Source organism: Salvelinus fontinalis, chromosome 4, assembly GCF_029448725.1.
Source record: "Salvelinus fontinalis isolate EN_2023a chromosome 4, ASM2944872v1, whole genome shotgun sequence".
Lineage (NCBI taxonomy): Eukaryota > Metazoa > Chordata > Actinopteri > Salmoniformes > Salmonidae > Salvelinus > Salvelinus fontinalis.
Window position 1 is genome coordinate 67212185 of NC_074668.1, and position 18903 is coordinate 67231087.

The following is an 18903-nucleotide window of genomic DNA, read 5'->3' on the forward strand; positions in this document are numbered from 1 at the left end:
AGGGGCCAGAGCAAACCGTAGGGGGTCCAGCAGCCAAGCCATAGAGCCCACTGGGCTGCTGCTCACACAGGGGTCTGCTGGGCCCCTATTACTTACTGACCCATCTGTAATGGTCAGTGCCTGGAGGGACAGGTCAGCAGAGAGCAGACAGAGCAGGATTACAGTACACTACTTCCTGGTGTCACTAACTGATCAATCAATCAATCAAGTTTATTTTATATAGCCCTTCGTACATCAGCTAATATCTTGAAGTGCTGTACAGAAACCCAGCCTAAAACCCCAAACAGCAAGCAATGCAGCAACTGATGAACTGAATAACAGAGGGAGGGAGAGGAGGAGGGGTAGGAGAGGAAGAGTGCTCCTACTCATGAGACATGACCCCCCCACCCCCTGAGCAGCGTCCCTGCATCTCTCTACCTTCTCAATATTATATGCAGATTCTAGATGTGAGTCAGCAATCAACTGCTAGAGATTTTCCAGGGTCCGACACTGGCTCCTCAGCCTTGAGTCATGCAAATCTGTGGCTTAAAGAGCTGGGTTTTCTCGGAGGTGGATGGGATCCTGTCAGTTTAGATTGGTCTATTTCAATGCAATCTTTATTGGGAAATTACCCCTCCATCCTATTGCTGAACCATAGAGGGATGGGGAAGATGTGCATATCGGAAAGATGCTAGCTGGACTTTCTACCTTCCCATTGTTCAGTAAGCACTGCCACTGTCCCATAGTTCTGTCTGACTTGTCTGCATTATTCTGCTGAATCAGTTTTCATTTTATTTTATTTCCCTAGTATGGAAGCAAGCTTAAGGACTTTATGAATTGCATTTCTCACAGTAAGAATAGGTCACGGAGGGGGCCTGCACGGCTCTGATTTGATGTTATTGCCAAAAATGACCTGCTGTTCTGATCCTGGGCTGCAGTAAACTTGTTTCTGCCTCCACTGGCCCCCCACTGCAAACTAACCTAATCTATGCAATATTCTTCTAGTTCTCCCTGTTGGAGACAGAACATCAAGACAGTTGTTCAGTCTGGATGGACGGACGGGGCTGTCTGGAGTCATGTCTGGCTGACAGCTGAAACGTAGTCTGGTTTGGGGGATTCTCAGGTGCTGATACTCCGTAGGGAAAGTTGATGTACGAGTGTTGGGTCTACAGAATGTATTTGGCCCATTGCCACCTCCTTTGACTCTCGCTCTCTCTCTTACTCTGTGTCTCTGTACGGTAGTTTCAATGCCACAGGGGACAGTTTGACCTACCTCACTCCCCTGCCCATCTGGTGACTGTTGAAGAAAGACTTGACCACTGTCGCCAAGACTACCATCAACAGGAGACAAGGACATTAGAGCTGAGGGACAGAGGGCAGGGGTGTGAGGGGGGTTCACCCAGGACATGCACTGTGATTTGTTACTCTGTCCCTGTGGCTTGGCAGTGACTGAGCAGCGGAAGTGGGACTAGGTTTAGTGATTAGGCATGTCCTCTCTCTACCCCTGCTGCCGAGGACTCCCACCCTGCTGCTATTGGAACTGCTGCTGGAGTCTAGCCTGAGAAGAGAAAGAGGGAGCGAGAACAGAGTTAAACAACATCTGCCGCTCTGCCAGACCTGTACACATTTTATGACCAATGAGGTTGGTCCATATCATAAATCACTGGTATGGGAGTGGCTGACTGCTGCTCAGGGGTGAAGGGGTAATTATACACTCCCCGACATACCTGTATTTATTAGGACAGTGAAGCTAAAACTTTTAATTTGGCTCTATACTGAAGCTAAAACTTAATTTGGCTCTATACTGAAGCTAAAACTTTTAATTTGGCTCATACCCCTCATGCTAATCTCCCCTGTTAATGGTAATGATGAGAGATTAGCATGTCTTGGGGGTATGATCTTTGTGCCTTTTAACTTTCTCACTCAACATTATTCCCGATTCATTCATGATTATCTGTAATCATGGTAGCATCCACATTAAATGTAGAAGTGTTTAGAAACATATGTTGTTCTTATTTACAATAAGAGACTCCAAAATGACACAATACATTATTTACCATTCATTTCTATTGGGAGCAACATAATCTGTAACAGAATGAAAACTAAAAATGCATCCAACAAGATTGTATCGTATCTAGCGTGATGCTGTCATTGCGTGCTAGGACTATGGGACCAAATACTAAGCTTTTGACTGACTACTTTAATACACAAGTACATTTTTCCAAATACTTATGACACCTTCAAATGAGGGGACTAGACACATAGATTGCTTTAATTTCTAAACAGTAAAACAGATCTGTATGAAAATACCCTCAAATAAAAGGTAACATTCTGTACTGTTGCCTCAAATGAAAAATGTTTTCTCAAATCCAAAATGCAAGAGTATAGAGCCAAACTTAAAGTTTTTGCTTCAATATTCAAATAAATATGCAGGGGAGTGTAGATGGTGCAGATGTACTAGGCTGGAGCAGACTTTGATTCCAAGTTACTCATCGTTTCCCTGGCAACTCTGACATGGTGGGAAAGCATGCGTGTTTGTTTTGGGTGCAGCAGTTTGCCGTGAATGGCTGAGACTTGTTTTCATTGTGATTGAATGAGAGAGTGATTGTCAGAAAGTGTTATTGTTGTGTTGGGAGAGGAAGTTGAAGTGTTAGTGTTCTCGCTATCCCGGGCACACTGCAAACAGTGGAGTTGTCTTTCATTAAAGAATGAACAAAGAATCTTAAAGAGTATGTTTTTGTGAATGTTTCAGGTCTGTTGGCTGGGTGTTTGAGCTGTGCTGACTGCTGTAAATTGTTGTACATTAGAGCCTAATGCAACAGGGGGGAAAAGTTGTGTGGTAATTGCGTACCATTGGTGATGAGACCACATCTGAGATACTGCGAATGCCATTAGCCTATATTATCAATTATAAACTGGGTAGTTCGAGCCCTGAATTCTGATTGGCTGACAGCCGTGGTATATCAGACCGCATACCATGGGTATGACCAAACATTTATTTTTACTGCTCTAATTAAGTTGTTAACCAGTTTATAATAGCAATAAGGCACCTCAGGGGGTTGTGATATATGGCCAATATACCACAGCTAAGGGCTGTATCCAGGCACTCTGTGTTGCGTGGCGCTTAAAAACAGCCCTTAGCTGTGGTATATTGGCCATATGCCACCCCCCTCGGGCCTTATTGCTGAAGTATGATCTTGTATTCCCCGTCATTCTGATAGCATGAGATGATAAAGTACGTACTTGCCAACACCCTGTAGCAATGCAGCAGTATAGGCTGTGGGTATTTACACACAACCATGTTAATGGGGGTGGCCTTTTTCCATGGCCAGAGCAGGGAGAGCAAAGCACAGCTAAGTGTCTCTGTGTGTTCCATTTTTTCAGCTTGATGCTGCTCTGTGCAGAGGCCTGCTCCTCAGATTTGGAGTCGAGTCCAGGGGGATGTCCAATTTAGAAACGCTTGTTGACATCTTGCATAATAGTCAGAAGATCTCGATGTAGATTTGATTTGAAGGGCTTTTTAGGGCTACGGTTTGTTTAAAATAGCACTGTATTGTCATTGAGCTACATTCTGCTGCCATCTCTCAAAATGCAATCAAACCCCCAAATATTGAGTGACTTTCACTTTCCTCTTATTGCTGTAGAAAACGCTAACTCTAGTTAGAAGCGGCGTTTTCAGTCTGGCCCTCTGGCTCCATTGTTCAGAGAGGGCTTACATCTGTAGTGTTTCTGGGGGTTGTTCCAACTTGGGTCATCACTGTGCGCTAGCTACAAACACAATATCAACCATTCCCTCTCTCACAACCCACTGCACCAGAGTCAACACTATTTATAATAATGAGGCAGTGTTTTTCCTGTGTGTGATGTTGGAGGTGAGAATGCTCAGTGGGACTCTGAGTCAGTAGTCTGAGATTGTATTGACGTGCCGTATTGGCGTGCTGTGTTCTTGGATCATTTCACAGAGAGGTGGAAAGAACAGGGAGGTGATTATTAGGTGTTTAATTCAGTTGGAAGGCGAGATATGAAAGTGAGAAAGAGATTTATGGGGAGGGGGCTGGTAACCAGCAGTTCATTGGGGATAGAATGGGATGAGTGTGTGGATAAGGGAGGAATGTGGCTGTTTGTAGTGGATTTGCTGTGGGGCCAGTGGGAGAGAGCGTCCTGTCTGCCCGTGTCTTCCTGGCTGTATGTGGATCACCTACAGGGCTACAAGTCTGTCTTTGACAAGTCAGCCTCCTTCACCCTCACTGACACAGACACAAAGAGGATAATGATGCAGCTCTCCCCCCTCTCTCTCTATCCCTCTCTCTCTATCCCTCTTTCCCTCTCGATTGCTCTTTCCCTCTCCCTCTCCTTCTAAGGCTGGCTGCCCTTGGCCCCTAGGGCCTTTGTCAGAGAGAAGAGGACCAGAGTACCACAATTCCAGCACAGAGGGGAAGCCCGGGGATCAGAAACCTCTATTGATCCCCAGCCAGCGCCAGCGGCCCAGTTTTGCTGTCAAATGCCATTGTCTTGTTCATTATGGGTTTTCCAGACAGCACAAAGTCAAGCAGCCTGACTTCATTTTGATCCCTGGCCGCCACTCCTTAGACGTGAAAGAGAAGAAAAGGGCAGAGAGCGAGGACATGTCTGCCTGCCTCGGAGTTGGAGACAATGAGGTGGTTTTAAGAAAAACGCAGACCTTGTTATTTCAAGGGAAATTGAAAACAGAGGAGAGAAAAAAGCTGTTGTGTGCCCTTTGTGCTTATTTGACCAGCCTTTAACCTGAGTGTACTTGAGGCCTGGTGGAGCAGAGGGAGTGAGGCCTGCTGTTTGTGTCCTTCAGAAGCAGCATACTCAGGCTGCAACACTATCCTTACCTCCCTGCTACATAATTAGATTGAACGAGGGTTTTAATGTGACAAAAGCCTGACTCATTCATCAACCTGACTGATGCATCTGGGTTAGAGCATCTCTGAGAACAATCGCAAAGTTGTGTGTGTGTTAATGAAAAGGGGAGACTGATTAAAAGCTAGGGACACCTCGAGTTGGGCCAATGAATGCTCACCTGTATCACCTGGTGTGATCAACCTTGTCAGCAGCCTAGACATGCAGAGCCCAGTGATCTCTGATCAGATGTTAGAGGGAGTGACACTCACACCTTTGATCTCTACCATGGATGAGCCATAGATTATAAAGCCTTCAAACTATCTTTAGATTCCATCCAGCGAATAAATGGGTTTTGATACGTTATTACAGTGTGTCATAGCAGATGTTAAGCAGGCTCTAGAGATATCAGCTCTATGTGGAGGATAATGAGACTATAGGCTGGGCTGATCTGCTGACATAAGAACACTTCCAGGAAGAGATGTCCTATTCATTGACTAATGCATAGGTGACATCATCGGGACCTGTTGATATCAGTGTGACTTCATGTTCTGGCAGCGTCTAGCCCTCTCCTTGTCTTTGTCTCTTGATAACACTACCCCTTTTGAGAACATATGGTATTAACGAAATGTTTGTGTACAGGGTGTGGGTGGGATGTATGTGCACTGTGTACGTACAGTGTGTGTGTGATAGTGTATTCGGAAAGTATTCAGACCCCTTGACATTTTCCACATTTTGTTACGTTTCAGCCTTAATCTAAAATCGATTGAATTGTTTTCCGCCTCATCAATCTGCACACAATACCCCATAATGACAAAGCAAGAACACGTATTTAGACATTTTTGCAAATGTATAATTGAAAAAAAAACTGAAATACCACATTTACATAAGTATTCAGACCCTTTACTCAGTACTTTGTTGAAGCACCGTTGGCAGTGATTACTGTCTCAAGTCTTCTTGGGTATGAGGCTACAAGCTTAGCACACCGGTATTTGGGGAGTTTCTCCCATTCTTGTCTCCAGATCCTCTCAAGCTCTGTCAGGTTGGATGGGGAGTGTCAGAAATGTGCAATCGGGTTCAAGTCTGGGTTCTGGCTGGGCCAGAAGGACATTCAGGGACTTGTCCAGAAGCCACTTTTGTCTTTTCTTGGCTGTGTGCTTATGGTTGTTGTCCTGTTGGAAGGTGAACCTTCGCCCCAGTCTGAGGTCCTGGGCACTCTGGTCGAGGTTTTCATCAAGGATCTCCTTGACCAAGGCCCTTCTCCCCTGGTGGCTCAGTTTGGCCAGGCAGCCTGCTCTAGGAAGAGTCTTGGTGGTTCCAAACTTCTTCCATTTAAGAGTGATGGAGGCCACTGTGTTCTTGGGGACATTCAATGCAGCAGTAATGTTTTGGTACCCTTCCCCCTCGACACAATCCTGTCTCGGAGCTCTATCTACAATTCCTTCTACCTTGTGGTTTTTGCTCTGACATGCACTGTCAACTGTGGGACCTTATCTAGACAGGTGTGTGCCTTTCCAAATCATGTCCAATGAATTGCATTTACCACAGGTGGACTCCAATACAGTTGTAGAGTCTCATAGCAAAGGGTCTGAATACTTATGTAAATAAGGTATTTCTGTTTTTTCTTTTGAATACATTTGCAAACCTTTCTAAACCTGTTTTAATTGTGTCAGTATGGGGAATTGTGTGTAGATGAATGAGGAAGACAATTTTATACATTTTAGAATAAGGCTGTAACGTAACAAAATGTGGGAAAAGTCAAGGGGTCTGAATACTTTCTGAATGCAGTGTATGTGACCATGTTCTTTAACTAACCCCTCTCCTCCCCAGAGTGTCCAATGAACGCAGACCAGCAGGAGCGAACCCTGCTGACGGGCGTGTTCAGCGTCAGGAAGGGGAAGACCCAGCTGCACAAGTGGGCAGAGCGCCAGGTCCTCCTGTGTGGCACCTGTCTGATTGTGGCCTCCGTCAAAGACAGCCTGACGGGGAAGATGCACATCCTGCCCCTGGTGGGGGGAAAGGTGAGGAGTTAGAGGTCAGGGGTTGGAGAGATGTTGTTTTCCAAACCCATACATTCCCCAGGGGTCAAAGAGAGACAGAGACAACAGCAGATCACAGATACAACAACACAGCTGGGACTGACAGACGGACAGAGGGGATGCACTGTACAGCACAATGAGAACCGCGTAAATACACACTGTGTTTACACAGATAGCTCAATTCTGATCTTTTGCCCAATTATTGGCAAAAGAGCTGATATGATTGGTCAAACAACCAATTTGTTTAAAACAAATCTTAATTGTGCTGCCTGTGTAAATGCAGCCATAGACATGCACATTCAGGCACACTTAAGCACATGTGTCTCTGCCTTATATGGATGGAGCCAGTAGGCACCATAATGCCTTATAGTAGTTTCTTGGGAACATGGGAACATCAGTGGATGTGTCTGTCCTCCTCAACATCTCTGTTTTGTACATTCAGGTGGAGGAGGTGAAGAGGAGACAACACTGTCTGATGTTCAGCTCAGCCGGACCTCAGGCCCAGACATACTTTGTTAATTTCGACACACTGGCAGACTATCAGAGGTGGCATCGGCAGGCTTCAAAAGTAAGTGTGTTTACCTGTCAGAGTTGATATGTAGGACAATTAGTGTGCCAAAGCTTTGTTTATGTTTTCTCTGATCAATTTTGCAAGGTCTCTGTCAGGAAACACAGTGAGGGGTGGTCCTGGTTGGTTCCTCTGAGCTGGGAATCAGTGTGCAGTATGCTGAGAGGGCAGAGTTACAGAGTGCCCACTACCTGGTCTGTCATTCAATCATAGTCCTGCTGTGGAACACAGGTGACCTCGGTGATTGGCTCTGCAGCGACGACAGAGGACCAGCAGTGTCTGGCTTTGATTAAACAACTGGCTAGGAGGGTGCAAGGGTCATTGATTGTGTCTGTGTGTACTGTCTGTGTGCTTGCACATGGGTCTCAGTACAACTATATGAAGTTAGTATCCTCAGCCCCTTTCTCTGTCCCTCCCTGGCTGCTCTGCTCCTCTTGCTCTGCCTCTAATTTCTGAATTAATGACCATTGTGTCCCAGCCCCTTACTGGGCCCTAACGAGCTCTGTGAATGCCTCCAGGCAGAGCAGGCACACAATGAGCCGTGGAGAAAAAAAGGCAACTGAAAATGAAAATCCAATTAGTAGTAGATCCATGCTAAGTCAAGGAGCTTTCTCTCCCTCTCTCTCCAGCTCTCTCTCTCTCCTCACTACCTACCTACCTACCTACCTACCTACCTACCACTGTGGTGCAGATCACTGAGCTGGAGTGGCCCTGTTACTACGGGAGCAGTTTAGGAGAGTTAGACATCAGATGTTCCTATGGCGACATGATTGGCTGGAGATGAAGACAGAGAGAGGGGAGGGCAGGCTGAAGAAGACAGAGGGAGAAATAGAGAGAGATGTAGGAGTGAGAGAGAAGACAGGTATGGAGAAGCAGAGAGGTGGTGTTTCAGATGAAGAGATGGAGGGGAGGATAGAGAGGTATGGAGAAGCAGAGAGGTGGTGCTTCAGATGAAGAGATGGAGGGGAGGATAGAGAGGTATGGAGGAGCAGAGAGAGTTGGTGCTTGAGATGGAGGGGAGAATTGAGATTGAGAGAACTGGAGGGGCAGAGAGAGATGCGGGGAGAAGAATTAGAGGAAGGGTGGATGAGATGGTGGATTTGGGGCAATCCTCATGCCAGGCTGGACACAATCAAGCCCTTGTTTTAGTGTGTGTGTGTTTCTGAATCGGGGAGGGGGGTTGTTGTGGTGTTTGCTGTGTGATGGGGGCTGTGCTGGCTGGCTAATGGCTCCTTGCTCTGACAGTGGCCTGTATGTGAGTAGCTGAGCCTGGTGAGTGGCCTTGTGGCGTGCCCAGTTCCTCCCAGACAGAAAGGCTTGGAGGCTGTCTGAATGCATACAGGGAGGACATCTTCCACAGCCACACACACTGGGCATCAAGGGCTCCCACTGCTGCCTAGCTAGCCTCTACCCCACAGGCTGCTCTCCTCTCTCAGGCCAGTCAACATGCAGGTCACTTCCCCAGCCTTTCTCTCTGTCTATTTCAATTTCTATTCTCTCTCATTTCCCCAAAACTCTCTTTCTCTCTCTCCTTCTCTCTCAACTGTCTTCATCTGTCTCTCTCTGACCAGCGCTTGATGGCCTTTTTAAAAGCTAGCTGATGAGTACTCTAAGATTTTGTGTTTGTTTATCCCTAAAAGCAATTTGACGACATGCTCTGCTGAGCAACCAATCTATTTTCTGGGGTGTTGCACAGTATGCAGTCCTGTGGTGGATTGAAGCGAGCATGTTTTCAGACTGAGAAATGTATTAAACTACAACCCCCAGACAGACAGTGTCCTCCCTGTGCTGACAACTATACAGTCTATCTTTTCAGAGCTGAAGGAAATGCTGTTCAGCTGCATTCTGCACATGTAGATAAGTGAGCAATGACTGTATGAGCATAGCCAATGAAACGCGGTGGCAGGACAGGGAGTGTTGAACAATGCAAAACATCTAGACTAAAATCAGGTATAGTCAGGTGTGAAAGTAAGCCAGAGTGGACCAGTACGGAGCCCTGGCAAAATAAATAGTAAGGGTACACCGTACCGGTAAAACATGAGCCTGTCATAATAATTCAAACCGATTCCAAGAAAACTGTAGTCTATTACACTATTTATCATTAGTCATGTGAAAGATTTGCGAATAAACTTGAAGAGGTGTGGAATAGTGCCGTTTGGTTCGACGATAGCACTGAAATTTTGCCAAGGCAGAGATGAGTGGCCAAGACCGAGACACGCACAGACAGTGTACACATCAATTCAGGTTACAAGACTTGTAGGCCTAATGAAGGACAATCACAGAATGCCATTCGTAAGACTTTTGTGTTTTGTAACTGATGTCTCTTGGCATTTATCAAATGGCGGTTGCACAGTACACTGTATGGATGCCAGAATGATAGTTGGAATAGTAACAGAAGTCTGGACACTGAATGTAGGCTTCATATGTAGCCTACTATAATGTTAACTCCTGCAGAATTAAGTGTTCCTCGCAGTAAAATTATAGACCAAATGTACATTTTTGTCTCGAACAGGAGTGGCAAAATATGATTCAAATGCGTGTATAGTAGAGGTCGACCGATTATGATTTTTCAACGCTGATACCGATTATTGGAGGACCAAAAATAGCCGATTTTCAAAAATATATATGTGTGTGTATATATATACACTGCTCAAAAAAATAAAGGGAACACTTAAACAACACAATGTAACTCCAAGTCAATCACACTTCTGTGAAATCAAACTGTCCACTTAGGAAGCAACACTGATTGACAATAAATTTCACATGCTGTTGTGCAAATGGAATAGACAAAAGGTGGAAATTATAGGCAATTAGCAAGACACCCCCAAAAAAGGAGTGATTCTGCAGGTGGTGACCACAGACCACTTCTCAGTTCCTATGCTTCCTGGCTGATGTTTTGGTCACTTGAATGTTGGCGGTGCTCTCACTAGTGGTAGCATGAGACGGAGTCTACAACCCACACAAGTGGCTCAGGTAGTGCAGTTCATCCAGGATGGCACATCAATGCGAGCTGTGGCAAAAAGGTTTGCTGTGTCTGTCAGGGTAGTGTTCAGAGCATGGAGGCGCTACCAGGAGACAGGCCAGTACATCAGGAGACGTGGAGGAGGCCGTAGGAGGGCAACAACCCAGCAGCAGGACCTCCGCCTTTGTGCAAGGAGGTGCACTGCCAGAGCCCTGCAAAATGACCTCCAGCAGGCCACAAATGTGCATGTGTCTGCTCAAACGGTCAGAAACAGACTCCATGAGGGTGGTATGAGGGCCCGACGTCCACAGGTGGGGGTTGTGCTTACAGCCCAACACCGTGCAGGACGTTTGGCATTTGCCAGAGAACACCAAGATTGGCAAATTCACCACTGGCGCCCTGTGCTCTTCACAGATGAAAGCAGGTTCACTCTTAGCACATGAGCACATGTGACAGACGTGACAGAGTCTGGAGACGCCGTGGAGAACGTTCTGCTGCCTGCAACATCCTCCAGCATGACCGGTTTGGCGATGGGTTAGTCATGGTGTGGGGTGGCATTTCTTTGTGGGGCCGCACAGCCCTCCATGTGCTCGCCAGAGATAGCCTGACTGCCATTAGGTACCGAGATGAGATCCTCAGACCCCTTGTGAGACCATATGCTGACACATGCACTTTTGTGGCCTGCTGGAGGTCATTTTGCAGGGCTCTGGCAGTGCACCTCCTTGCACTAAGGCGGAGGTAGCGGTCCTGCTGCTGGGTTGTTGCCCTCCTACGGCCTCCTCCACGTCTCCTGATGTACTGGCCTGTCTCCTGGTAGCGCCTGCATGCTCTGGACACTACGCTGACAGACACAGCAAACCTTTTTGCCACAGTTCGCATTGATGTGCCATCCTGGATGAACTGCACTACCTGAGCCACTTGTGTGGGTTGTAGACTCCGTCTCATGCTACCACTAGAGTGAGAACACCGCCAGCATTCAAAAGTGACCAAAACATCAGCCAGGAAGCATAGGAACTGAGAAGTGGTCTGTGGTCACCACCTGCAGAATCACTCCTGTTTTGGGGGGTGTCTTACTAATTGCCTATAATTTCCACCTTTTGTCTATTCCATTTGCACAACAGCATGTGAAATTTATTGTCAATCAGTGTTGCTTTCTAAGTGGACAGTTTGATTTCACAGAAGTGTGATTGACTTGGAGTTACATTGTGTTGTTTAAGTGTTCCCTTTATTTTTTTGAGCAGTGTACTTCCGTGTATTGATTTTAAGAAAGGCATTGATGTTTATGGTTAGGTACATTCGTGCAACGATTGTGCTTTTTTTCGCGAATGCGCTTAAATCATCCCCCGTTTGGCGAAGTAGGCTGTGATTCGATGATTAATTAACAGGCACCGCATTGATTTTTTGCAACGCAGGACAAGCTAGTTAACCTAGTAATATCATCAACCATGTTTAGTTAACTAGTGATTATGTGGAGAATTTTGTTGTTGTTGTTATAAGATAAGTTTAATGCTACCTAGCAACTTACCATGGCTTGTTGCTGCACTCGCGTAAAAGGTGGTCAGCCTGCCACGCAGTTTCCTCGTAGAATGCAATGTAATCGGCGTCCAAAAATGCAGATTACCGATTGTTATGAAAACTTGAAATCGGCCCTCATTAATCGGCCATGTCGATTAATCGGTTGACCTCTAGCGTTTAGGGACCGTGCTGTGTTGCCTAAAAGTGCAATTTCTATCAGCGACGTAGAAGCTGAAAGTATTCAATTTTCAACCACATAAAATATCCATCAAAGACTAATTGAAATATTCTCAGAAACATGTTGGATCGTTTTCACAGCTTTTCAATTATTTTCAAAGATTTTGTTGACGATCTGATGATCCTGCAGGTGAAGAAGCCAGATGTGGAGGTCCTGAGCTGGCATGGTTACACGTGGTCTGCAGTTGAGGCCAGTAGGATGTACTGCCAAATTCTCTGCAATGATGGAGGCGGCTTATAGTAGAGAAATTAACATTCAATTCTCTGGTGGACATTCCTGCAATTGCACGCTCCCTCAACTTGAGACATCTGCGGCATTGTGTTGTGTGACAAAACTGCACATTTTAAAGTTGCCTTTTATTGTCCCCAGCACAACGTGCACCTGTGTAATGATCATGCTGTCCAATCAGCTTCTTACATTTACATTTAAGTCATTTAGCAGACGCTCTTATCCAGAGCGACTTACAAATTGGTGCATTCACCTTATGACATCCAGTGGTATGCCACACCTGTCAGGTGGATGGATTATCTTGACAAAGGATCAAATGCTCACTAACAGGGATGTAAACAAATTTGTGCATAACATTTGAAAGAAGTACGCTATTTGTGCGTATGGAACATTTATGGGATCTTTTATTTCAACTTATGAAACATGGGACTGTTACGCACACTTCTGAGAAGAGGGAACGCAACTCAACTCTCTGAAGTGCAAGAGGTATGGACTGTAGGTGCGAGTAAGGATGACACAAAAGCAGAATTTACCGTTTACTAGAATTTATTTTCTTACACGGTAATATGGGGAAAAGGGGCTGGACGGAACCAAAGCAAAGAAAGTAAATATCAAAGTTCCCCCTCTCCTATCTAACCTGCCTACCCACTTAACTTACCTAACTTAACACCGCCTGGTGCCCTAACCAAAATACAGGGGGTGGTCCGCCCAGGTCTTACCTAGTGTGCCTAGACAGTAAATATACTACGGGTATATGTATGCCCTCGGGCTTCTTGCCTAAACACTCCCAAAGTGCCTTCTCCTTCCCCCCTGGGAACAAACGAAACAGAGTAATTATTAATGATTTCACAAACACAGGACATAGCAAAACTGCTACCAACAACAACAGTACATACCACACTTTCTGATACACAACCAACACTATATCACAATCTAATTTCTCTCAATCTCCAAATCTCAACTCTCTCAATCTCTCTCAATCTCTCTTGGGCAGAACACTGGCTTTTATCTTCAGGTGGCAATGGTGATTAGAGTCAGCTGCTTCTTGACGAGGGGGCGGGGTCAGCTCCAATCACCAATTAGCCTGGGGTTGACCAATCAGCTGGTTGGGGAGTACTTCAGGAAGCCATCTCCTGAAACACACACTCAAATACAAAACAGAACACAGAAACTGGGGAACGTAACAGGACCAACACTTTACATGTTGCGTATATATTTTTGTTCAGTGTAGATTGTTGATGATTTATGACATCATTCTGGTGAGCAAGTCTTTATTTAGTCTTTTAGGCAAGCATCAAGTATTGACAAGAAGCTGCATGTATCTAATTATAGACACCGTGGCTTACAAGTAGCCGACCAAATGTAGGAAATTATAAGCAGAAAAAGATCTAAATGAGGCTTAAACAATTTATTTCCACACCCCCCTTTCAAAAAATGATTACACCATCCCAGAGTAAAGTGTGCAGGTAGCCTACTGTACATGAGCCTTTTGAAGTAATTGTTTGACAATCAGATGAAAACATCATGACTCTGTGTATGCCACATTAAAAGGTAAGCTTATACATTTTGAAAGTTAAACGACAAATCTTTACTATTAGACCCATAGAGATCCTATTAAATGAATAGGGATTCTATGTAATTCTATGATTAGGACTATAAACAATTTTAAAAGCACTTGCACACATAGAAGGTCCCGTTCTGGGAAGAAATGAAATCTACTTCCACCCCTGGATATACACAGCACTTACTGTGAGGATCATGATTAAGTACCACACACCTTTGTGGAGCTCATGCTGCCAACTCTACTTGACCACAACACTAGAGCTGTGTGAACATCCTGTTTTGTTATGGACTCACAACATGACCTTATCAGTATTCCTTTATTTATAATGCTCCATAAATCGTTCTGTAATGCTGAAGACAGCGTATGACTCCAACTTCCCTTCTGTGATCGAATCATTATTGAACCGACTCAACCTTTTTTAATTAAAGTTGTCCGTTACTCTGTGTGTGTTTGTGTGCAAACCTCATTTGCTCCATGCAGGTGGTTTCTGGTCAAAACCTTGTTCTATTATCACTAAGCTTCATTAAAAAAACTATTTGGGAGCAGGAAACAGTAAAGGGACATGTCCTGTGTTTGCAGGTGGTTTCTCAGACCATCAGCCTGGTGGATCTGTCATGCTACAGTCTGGAGGAGGTGCCAGAGTACCTGTTCTACAGCCAGGACCTCACCCACCTCAACCTCCGACACAACTTCATGTCCCTGCAGGGCCCCGGAGGACTGCTCAACCTCCCCAGGTAAATACACTCTCTCACCAGGCAGGGCAGCACCCAGCCACTGACACACTTTACTCAGGAAAACCCTACCTAATACGAAGTCCAAACATGCCAAGCAAAACCTGTAGCCCAATACCAATCCTGCCAAATCTCCCAACTCAACCTGCCCAGTAACACCCTTACCTCAATACTAAATCCTAATCCGTCGACAGATCAACTTGTCCTCACTGTTACAATGCAATGTGTGGTAATGTTACAACAAAGTCTGACCGTTTTACCCAAATGCATTATGTAAGCATGTCATATGATGTTCTACAAGTATGTACGTTGTTTATCACAGATCTTGTTTTATGGTCTAGTCGGTGCTGATAAGTTCTTCTGACTGTATATCTGTCGTTTGTGGTCTGCTCAGAGACAGTGGTTCAGCCTGCATATCACCTTGTGGGAGGGTGGAGGGGCGCTTAGCTCAATGTCCACTCCTATGGTACAACTGGAGCATATTTGAACAAGCTAGCATTCTCAAAAGAGAGAATTATATTAAATGTTAATGATCTACTACTCTCTGTAGTACTTCCTGTTGTATGGCAAGCATTACAGGAAGGGCCGAGATGGAATAAGTGGTGTACGTGTGTGAAGGGCTGTGGAAAGAACACATTCTAGAGGATCTACTGTGCCGGGTAGCTGAGAGGAATAAAATGTACACATCACTCCATCTCTCTCTCTCTGTGTCTTGTCTGTCTGTGTCTCTCTCTCTGTGTGTTCCTGTCACTCCCTTTATCTGTATTTAGAGTCAGAGCAGGGCTAGGAGAGTGAGGGAGGCTGATGGAGCCCTGGGGGGGGGGGGGGGGGGGTTCTTCTCAGATGTGGTCTGTGCTCCAACATGCGTTGTGACTCACAGCGGCCACCTCCATCCCCCATCCGTTCTGCATCACTTCATTCACTAAAATGCTTGTATTGCTACTTTGTGTGTGTGCCTGTGTGTGCCTGTGTGTGTGTGTGTGAGATGGGATTTTGGTTTGATAAGGATATGATACCCACCGGTCCATGAAGAGGACTCGATGCCAAAATCTCAAATGTCAGCAGCCCGTAGTAACGAGGACACAAATTCCAATGGAGCGATTAAGATGAGCGAGACAACCTGAACCAACACAATGAGCCCACAAAATACATATATTTGTATAATCAGACTTGTCGCAACAAGCAAAGCTTTGCAACAAGAATAAAATATTTCTATTTGGTCATTCAATGAACATGTCAGAAAAGCCAGGTCCAGTCTTTCAAACCCTTTCCTTCTCCACAGGTTTTCCCAGCTGAAGAGCCTGAATCTTTCACATAACCGCCTGGGAGTGTTTCCAGAGTCTGTATGTGAGATCCTCACCCTGACAGAGCTCAACCTCTCCTGTAATGGCATGAACACTGTCCCCGCACAGATAGGCAACCTCCAGAGGTAAGACAGTCACACATATACACCCTATATCAGTCCGCCAAAAATATACAGTTGAAGTCGGAAGTTTACATACACTTAGGTTGGAGTCATTAAAACTAGTTTTTCAACCAGTCCACAAATTTCTTGTTGCCAAAACTATAGTTTGGTAAGTCGGTTAGGACATCTACTTTGTGCATGACACAAGTCATCTTTCCAACAATTGTTTACAGACAGATTATTTCACTTGTAAGTCACTGTATCACAATTCCAGTTGGTCAGAAGTTTACATACACTAAGTTTACTGTGCATTAAACAGTTTGGAAAATTCCAGAAAATGATGTCATGGCTTTAGAAGCTTCTGATAGGCTAATTGACATCATTTGAATCAATTGGAGGTGACCTGTGGATGTATTTCAAGGTCTACCTTCAAACTCAGTGCCTCTTTGCTTGACATCATGGGAAAATCAAAAGAAATCAGACCTCAGAGAAGACCTCAGGAAAAAAAAGACCTCCACAAGTCTGATTCATCCTTGGGAGCAATTTCCAAACGCCTGAAGGTACCACATTCATCTGTCCAAACAATAATACGCAAGTATAAACACCATGGGACCACTCAGCTCTCATACCGCTCATGAAGGAGACGCGTTCTGTCTCCTAGAGATGAACGTACTTTGGTGCGAAAAGTGCAAATCAATCACAGAACAACAGCAAAGGACCATGTGAAGATGCTGGAGGAAACAGGTACAAAAGTATCTATATCCACAGTAAAACGAGTCATATATCAACATAACATGAAAGCCGCTCAGCAAGGAAGAAGCCACTGCTCCAAATCCGCCATAAAAAAAGCCAGACTACGGTTTGCAACTGCACATGGGGACAAAGATTGTACTTTTTGGAGAAATGTCCTCTGGTCTGATGAAACAAAAATAGAACTGTTTGGCCATAATGACCATCGTTATGTTTGGAGGACTAAGGGGGAGGCTTGCAAGCCGAAGAACACCATCCCAACCGTGAAGCATGGGGGTGGCAGCATCATGTTGTGGGGGTGCTTTGCTGCAGGAGGGACTAGTGCACTTCACAAAAGAGATTGCATCATGGCGAGAAATTGTGGATATATTGAAGCAACATCTCAAGACGTCAGTCAGGAAGTTAAAAGCTTGGTCGCAAATGGGTCTTCCAAATGGACAATGACCCCAAGCATACTTCCAAAGTTGTGGCAAAATAGCTTAAGGACAACAAAGTCAAGGTATTGGTGTGGCCATCACAGAGCCCTGACGTCAATCCCATAGACAATTTGTGGGCAGAACTGAAAAAGTATGTGTGCGCAAGGAGGCCTACAAACCTGACTCAGTTACACCAGCTCTGTCAGGAGGAATGGGCCAAAATTCACCCAACTTATTGTGGGAAGCTTGTGGAAGGCTACCCAAAATGTTTGACCCAATTTAAACAATTTAATGGCAATGCTACCAAATACTAATTGAGTGTATGTAATCTTTTGACCCACTGGGAATGTGATGAAAGAAATAAAAGCTGAAAGAAATCATTCTCTCTACTATTATTCTGAAATTTCACATTCTTAAAATAAAGTGGTGATCCTAACTGACCTAAGACAGGGAATTTTTACTCGGATTAAATGTCAGGAATTGTTTAAATGTATTTGTCTAATGTGTATGTAAACTTCCGACTTCAACTGAATCTTTTCAGTTTGGTATAGAGTACATTCTAATATTCCCACTCTAGCTGTGTTAGGTAGGGTGTAATTCCATGGTGGTCAATATGAGTATGAGTATCAGTTCCTCTATGTACTGGATGTTGGGTTGGACATTTTGTGCTGCTGGGTGCAGTACACTCCACTCGCCCCGCTGCTCGCCTCTTCACATTAGCCCCTTTCTGGCCACATGAGCCCACATGCTCCTCTTAGCAATGAATCATTATTGATCATGTTATAGCTCTGTGTGTGTGTTTTTTTTTATTTTTTATTGAACCAATGCATTAAGTTCAGCTGTTTGTTGTTATGCAATGAGATTAAATAAAAGCTTTAAAATCAGGCCAGTTTTCATGCTCTCAGCTCACTTACTGCAGCATGATTTTCAAATATACAAACACTGACGTTTTCACCTCTCATTATGGAATGCCAAACAGTTGTGTATCCTCAGAAAACAGATGAAAGAAATGCATATGTCAGTTTCTGTCCCCCAGTCTGCAGACCCTGTCTCTGGATGGGAATCAGTTGAGCTTCCTCCCTGAAGAGCTTGGCGGCCTAGCTCAGCTCAGCAGCCTGGGGCTTTCCTTCAACAACTTCCCCCACATCCCTGGTGTGCTGGATAGGCTGAGTGGCATGGACAGGCTAGCCATGGCTGGGAACAGGGTGGAGACCCTGGAGCTGGGGATCCTTGCCAGAATGAGCCACCTCAAGAACATCGACCTGCGGTGAGGAACTAGACCAGTCTGTACTCTTTGCGTCGTACGGGCCCCCCGTCTTTCTTTCTATTCCTATTTCTCGCTCGCTGTCTCTTTCTCACTCTCTCCCTCCCTCATCCCTCAGTATACACACTACTCATCAGTCACAGCATGCATAATGCAGGATCAATACACAATGGTAATAAGAGCTCCCCTGTTAGTAAATCTCAGAGTTGGCAGCAGCAGTTCAACCCCCCCCCCCCCCCCCAATGCCCCACACCCCGATGCCTGACCCTGCCTCACCTAGCCATTTTCATATAAAATGCCTTTCTCATCTCTCTATCCAGCTCTGATGCAGCCATTGATAGTGAGGTTGATCCCCTAAAAACCTGCAGTATCACCCCC

The 18903-nt window shown here is 45.1% G+C and overlaps 1 protein-coding gene across 1 annotated transcript in view; it reads left to right on the forward strand.

The window, feature by feature from the left end:
• LOC129854267 (PH domain leucine-rich repeat-containing protein phosphatase 2-like) overlaps window positions 1-18903 on the forward strand; it is a 52971-nt gene that overhangs the window by 13938 nt on the left and 20130 nt on the right. The window contains exons 4-8 of the mRNA XM_055921116.1: window positions 6676-6866; window positions 7327-7452; window positions 14539-14693; window positions 15973-16119; window positions 18298-18528. Of these exons, the coding sequence (XP_055777091.1) occupies window positions 6676-6866; window positions 7327-7452; window positions 14539-14693; window positions 15973-16119; window positions 18298-18528 (850 nt within the window). The remainder of the gene's footprint in view (window positions 1-6675; window positions 6867-7326; window positions 7453-14538; window positions 14694-15972; window positions 16120-18297; window positions 18529-18903) is intronic.